At 54.6% G+C, this 6802-nt stretch overlaps 1 protein-coding gene across 1 annotated transcript; it reads right to left on the reverse strand.

The window, feature by feature from the left end:
• Positions 1 to 991: 991 nt before the first annotated feature.
• On the reverse strand, positions 992 to 5741 carry FADS6 (fatty acid desaturase 6). Its single transcript, XM_065532555.1, is given in 7 exon segments — positions 992 to 1141; positions 2079 to 2248; positions 2251 to 2257; positions 3802 to 3841; positions 3843 to 3987; positions 5250 to 5427; positions 5682 to 5741. Coding segments are annotated over 7 exon segments (750 nt in total).
• Between the last annotated feature and the right edge of the window lie 1061 nt (positions 5742 to 6802).

The following is a 6802-nucleotide window of genomic DNA, read 5'->3' on the forward strand; positions in this document are numbered from 1 at the left end:
CTTTTTGTTTTGTTTTGTTTTGTTTTTTGAGATGCAGTCTCGCTCTGTCGCCCAGGCTGGAGTGCAATGGTGCAATCTTGGCTCTCTGCAACCTCCACCTCCCAGGTTCAAGCGATTCTCCTGCCTCAGCCTCCACAGTAGCTGGGACTACAGGTGTCCGCCACCACACCCAGCTAAATTTTTGTATTTTTAGTAGAGACAAAGTTTCACCATATTGGCCAGGTTGGTTTCAAACTCCTGACCTCATGATCCGCCCGCCTCGGCCTCCCAAAGTGCTGGGATTACAGGCGTGAGCCACCTCCCCCAGCCTGCTATTTATACTCTTTCCCGACTCTGTCCCTGAGGAACCTTCTCCCCTCACTTCCCCTGGAGTTCCCTCCCCACAAAACACACTCACTTTTATCTCACTGATACTGCGGCCTGGGGAACTGCTGAGCCAGTACCTTGCATAGGTTCCTTTGGCTGAGGATCGAGGAAGGCCTGCCAAAAGCAAGCTCACCCTGAGGTCCCCAGGGAGAGGGCACCTTGGTGCGCAGAGCCTGAAGGAAATAGTGGCCAAGGCCATGTGGGGCTGTCCCAATGCCAGGGAGGTCCCAGCCGAGGGAACTGACCCTGATCTCTCTGTGCCCCCTGCTGTCTCCCAGGTGGCCCCTGCACAGTATCCCTCCTCACTCACCTTGTCATCTACCCTTAGTCCTACCAAGGATAGAGCAGGGGGAGGGACCCAGCCCTTTAGTCCTGAGATGAAGTTGCTGAGGTCCCGACTGACCAGAATGCACAGCCACCATTACCACCTCCCCCAGACACCCCTCAAAACCCAGAAAAGCGTGCAAGGCAGGTGGACCCCGGACCCCAGGCCTGAGCTCCCCTGCCCCCCTGCCTGCCTGGTGCCTCCACTCTCCAGGTCCGCCACCAGCCACTGAGCCACACCGCCTGGGCCAACAGCAGCAGGAGGGCCAGGGAGGGACGGGGTGGCTGCACTGGCCCGGCCTCATTGCAGCCCCACGAGCTCAGTGATAGGTGGGGCCTGCACCATGAATTCCTCATAGCAATGGAGAAACAGCCGGAAGCGAGCCAGGTACGAGTCCTCGTTGTACGGTAGCTGCTTCTCATGGAGGAACTGGGACACCACGGGCTTCACCTGGTGGAAAATGGGCAGGAGAGGGGCCTATGAGCCGGGGCTGTGGACAGGCCCATCATCCTATGGTGGGTGGCGGGGGGCATCATGTTCCCACCCGCAGCTCCTATCGGCCTTGTTCCAAGATTCTCCTGAGGAGTAGAAGGGCTTAAGTCAGAGAATTCTTGTCCCCAACCCAGCAGAAGAAAGGAGTGGCTTCTCCCCAACATCCAGGGATCCTGACTGCGTGACAGCCCTCCTTGGCACAGGGGGATAAAAACCAGAGCTCCCTTTTACCAAGCACCTACTGTGTGCCGAACATTTCAGATATATTTCTCCATTTCATCCTCAAAACCTGTCAACATAAGCCCTTCTACTTCCATTTTACAGAAGAGAAAGCTGAGGCCTAGAGGCATTCAGTTCACTTGTCCAGAGTGGCCCTGCTAGGAAGAAACCTGGGTGTCTCTGATCTGAAACCCATACTGCTGTGGATATGCTGGGCTGCCCTTCCTGGGTGACCTCTGACCAGGCCAGTTGGGGGACTTGGAGTTCAGGTGAACCCTGAAGGTTCATCCCTCCCCTGCCACCTTTTTTTTTTTTTTTTTTTTTTTTTAAGACAGCGTCTTACCCCATCACCCAGGCTGGAGTGCAGTGGCGCGATTATGGTTCATTGCAGCCTCAGCCTCCGCAGACTCAGGTGGTCCTCACCTCAGCTTCCAAGCAGCTCAGACCACAAGCATGTGCCCCCACACCTGGCTAATTTTTGAATTTTTTGTAGAGACGGGGTTTCACCATCTTGCCCAGGCTGCTCTCAAACTCCTGGGCTCAAGCCATCTGCCCGCCTCAGCCTCCGAATGTGCCAGGATTACAGGTGTGAGCGACCCCGCTGGGCTGAAGAATCTTCCTTTCCACCCTCTAACAGTCCCTTCATTCCAGCACCCCCAGCCCAGCCCTCAACTACCTTCAGGCACATGTTATCAGAGAGCCTGGGGAAGAGGTGCTGTTCCACGTGGCAGCTGATGATCGAGTGGCCAAACGCCCAGTCCAGCACAGGCACCCGGGCCAGGTTAAGCACTCTCAGGCTCATCATGTGTATCCGGCGGGGCTTGTTGTCCCGGGAGAACATGGGCAGCCAATGTGCTGTGGCAGACACGTGGGTCATGCCGGGTAGCCTGGACCTCCCCACCCGACTTCAGGTGTCCTGGGATCTCATGCTACCCAGAGGATTCTTGTGTCCCCCACCTCCCATGTGGGGGGACCTGGTAGAGGGGTTCCTGGCCCAGCTGCGATGACGACCCTCTCTGTTTTCCGTACTGAGTTTCATCCATCTCTGGGCCTCCCTCCCCATCTGAACAGTGAGGGGCTTAGCCTGGGCACGTCTCAGGTCCCATGGTTCCCTAATGCTCTCAACTGCCTACCACTCAGTCTCATCACACCGTGCCCTTGCCTCGTCCTGAAGAGACCCTTCCTGCTCTGTTCACCAGTCAAGATCCTACTCATCATTCAAGATCAAGTTTAACAGTGTCGAGTGCTTCCTCTGCCAGGTGCTGTCCTAGGTCAGGAACTCGGAGGTGACCAGGAGCTTCAGTGGGTGCAGGACAGGACACAATTGTGGAATTAAGTAATTAAGTTGTTAACAGCAGTTGTGGTAAGTGCTAGACAAGGAGGTACAGGAAGCTCTACTCTGGGGCCTTCCCTGAGCAGGAAACAGGGAGATGTCCCTGTGGAAATGACGCCGGAGCTGAATGCTGAGCCCTGGCCTCCCATGAGGAACTCCGTGTTCAGTTCCTCCATCTGCCTCAGGGCAGGCACTGGGGCCTTTATCTCCTACCACTTGGCATCTACGCATCTGCCTGCCTTGGGGCAGTCGCTGAGGCCTTTATCTCCTACCGCTTGGCATCTGCGCATGGAGGGAGGCAGCCGACTCTGTTGAAGAAGAGCTCACTTCTTTTTTATTTTTATTTTTATTTTTATTTTTGTTAGCCGGAGTCTCGTTGTGTCCCCCAGGCTGGAGTACAGTGACACAATCTCGGCTCACTGCAACCTCCGCCCCCCAGGTTCAAGCGATTCTCCCGCCTCAGCCTCCCAAGTAGCTGGGATTACTGGGGCTTGCCACTATACCCGCTAATTTTTGTGTTTTAAATAGACAGGATTTTGCGACGTTGGCCAGGCTGGTCTCCAACTCCTGACCTCAGGTGATCCACCCACCTCGGCCTCCCAAAGTGCTGGGATTACAGGAGTGAGCCGCCGCACCCAGCTGAGAAGCTTGCTTCTTACCTGAAACCAAAACTCTTGAATGATCCTTGGAGTTAGGGGTGGTCAGGAAGGGACGACATACCACAACTGCTGTTAATTACTTAATTCCATAGTTGTGTCCTATCCTGCACCAACCCGAAGCTCCTGTTCACCTCTGAGTTCCTGACCTAACATAGTGCCTGGCAGAGGAAGCACCTGACACTACCTGTGCAATTTGACTGTGAATCATGAGTAGGATCTTGACTAGTGAAGACAGCAGGAAGGGTCTCTCCAGGATGAGGCAAGGGCACAGTGTGATGAGAGCGAGAGGGAGGATGCCTCATCCTTCAGGTGGCCCCTCTCTCCTCACCCTAGAGTCCAGCCTTCAGTCAGGGCCCCTGGAGAATGTCCCCCTTAGCTGCCCAGTGCCCAGGTTGGGGTGGCCTCACCTGGAAAATGTTGACGTGGTGGTAGGGGTGGGCCAACAGGACTGGTGAGGAACATGCAGCCCAGGGCCGAGCTGGGGCTCTTGAAGCCTGACACGTTCAGGAGCAGCCAGTAGTGAGAATCAAGGCCCAGGGAAATCAGGGCCAGCGTCCGCAGGGCCGTCCTGAGCTCCACCTTCCTCAGCCGCTCTGCCGGAAGGGCAAGACGTGGAGGGGACAGGCAAGGCTCAGATCCATCAGGAGCAGCTCTCTGCTGGCTCAAGCATGCTAAGGCGTTGGCGGGGGCACCCTGAAAAGCAGGGTCCCCATTGTGTGGATGAAGAAACAGAGGCCAGGCTTGGTGGCTCAAGCCTATAAACCAAGCACTTTTGGAGGCCAAGGTGAGCAGATCGCTTGAGCCTATGAGTTCGAGACCAGCCTGGGCAACATGGTGAAACCCCACCTCTATCAAAGATACACAAAATTTGCTGGGCGTGGTGGCACACACCTGTAGTCCCAGCTACTCAGGAGGAGCCTGACCTCCAGGCTTGGGTGATCCTCCCACTTCAGCCCCCTGAGTAGTTGAGACTACGGGTGTGTGCCACCTGCAGTGAGCTGAGATTGTGCCACTGCACTCTCTAGCCTGGGCAACAAAGTGAGACTCTGTTAAAAAAAAAAAAAAGAGCGAGAGAGAGAGAAAAGAAAAAATGAAAAGAAAAACAAAGAAAGAAACAGAAACATTAAGCAATCTGACCAAGTCAAGCCCTGGGATTTGAATCCAGGTCTAGCTGCCCCATCGCCCCTGCCTCCCTCCACCATATGACATCACTCTCCTGATATCAAAGCTGATAACAGGAAGTATTATTTCTGCAAAGCAATTTTTTTTTTTTTTTTGGAGACACAGTCTCACTCTGTCACCCAGGCTGGAGTGCAGTGGCGCGATCTCAGCTCACTGCAAGCTCCGTCTCCTGGGTTCAAGTGATTCTCCTGCCTCAGCCTCCCAAGTAGCTGGGACTACAGGCACCCACCACCACACCCAGCTAATTTCTTGTGTTTTAGTGGAGATGGGGTTTCACCATGTTGCCCAGGGTGGTCTCAAACTCCTAAGCTCAGGCAATCCACCTGCCTCAGCCTCTCAAAGTGCTGGGATTACAGGCGTGAGCCACCATGCCTGGACCCTGCAAAACATTTTTATACCTAGGACCTCATTTTCTTTCATACCGTACTTGAGGAGCAGGTACAGGACCCGAGACTCAGACAGGTTAAATTATCTGCCCGTGGTCCCCAGCTAGTAAGTGGCAGAACCAGACTTAGCTCTGGGTCCGAGGCTCTTTCTACCCTGCCATGCTGTCTCAGCAAGAATCTATCAGGCTTTCCTCTATAAGCAGCCTCCATGAAGCCAGGCAGGGAAAGAGAGCAGGAGAACCAGGTCCATGCAGGGCACTGCCGACTTGGGCTCTGATGGCACTCACCGACAGCCATCAGTGGAGTGGCGATGGGGAGGAGGAAAGGAGCAAGGAATGTGTAGACACAGCGGTTGAGATAAGGCAGCCTCCACGTGCTGGAGTCCCCCAGGCCCACCACGGTGTAGTCATGGTGCATCTTGATGTGCCCATGCGTGGTGTGCTCTGCAGTGAAGATTGTGCACACCTAAAGGAGGGAACCAGAGATGACACTGGGGTCCGTGTCAGGCACAGTTGAGCAATGCAAGACCTTTGAGAGCCTGAAGAACACCCCCACCCCCTCAAACCCTGCATGTCCAGGGCCATCCTGCCTTATAGCCCCAGCTAATCAGCTTTGACCATCAGCTCTCAGGTGTCTATGAACACGGAGTGACAGTCAGTCAATACAATTGCGTCTGTTTGATGAGGCTCTGCAAAGCATTTGGGGGTGGGAGGCTGGACCCCTGGAGTGCCAATCTGCCAGTGACTGCCCAAGCAACGAGTCTCAGAGGCTATCGTCATTGGGGGCACTGCAGGTGATGATCCCGGCATCTGATGTAATGATTTTGTGTGTGTTTCTCTTAGAAACATCTGCTCCTTCATAACACTGAGCACTCTGAGCCCGGAGCAGCAGCCAGGAGGGGCTGCAGGAGTGGTCTGAGAGTGCAGGACACCATCCCCGGAACAGTCCACAACGTGGGAGCGGTGCCCTGATGGGGGCCGAGAGCTTCTCCCTAGAGGTGACTCTTCAGCATGGATCCCCAGTGGGATTCTCCGAAGCCGCTGGGAGCAGCAGCAAGCGCTCTGACTCCTGGAAGAGGCGTCAGTCTGGAATGCAAAAGCCACGCTAAGGTGTTTCTTAAGCAGATACCTGCAAATGTATGCAGATGTAAGCCTCTTCCGATATTTTATCTAGGACAGAAAATGTGGCTAATTTTATTGAAGGTGCTGCCTGTTTCTGGAACGACGTGAAAAGTTTCCCAATACCAGTCACTGCAAGCCAGGTAAAGACAGCAGCACACCCCGCAGAGGGCTCACTGCACCAGGCTCCACGCCCGGCACTCGCACACTTCCTGAGGGCGGTGGCAGATGACTACATGCTGCTGAGTTAGCTGGAAAATGGATGGTCCTGCTGAAAAAGATCATTTATTTTATTTTTTTGTTTTGAGACGGAGTCTCGCTCTGCTGCCCAGGCTTGAGTGCAGTGGTGAACCTCCACCTCATGGGTTCTCGGCTCATGGCAAACTCCGCCTCCCGGGTTCTCCTGCCCCAGCCTCCCGAGTAGCTGGGACTACAGGTGCCCACCACCACGCCTGGCTAATTTTTGTATTTTTAGTAGAGACAGGGTTTCACCATGTTGGCCAGGCTGGTCTCAAATTCCTGGTTCATGGGATCCACCCACCTCAGCCTCCCAAAGTGGTAGGAATACAGGTGTAACCCCAACACTTTAGGTGGCCGAGGCGGGCAGATCACTTGAGGTCAAGTCTGGTACTGTGCTGCTTCCCACAGCCTTTGTCCATACTTTTGTTCTGTCTGAAGCCACCTTCTTGCTCCTTAGTTTGGCCAACTCTGTCCTGATAGCA

The sequence above is a fragment of the Macaca fascicularis genome, chromosome 16 (assembly GCF_037993035.2).
Source record: "Macaca fascicularis isolate 582-1 chromosome 16, T2T-MFA8v1.1".
Lineage (NCBI taxonomy): Eukaryota > Metazoa > Chordata > Mammalia > Primates > Cercopithecidae > Macaca > Macaca fascicularis.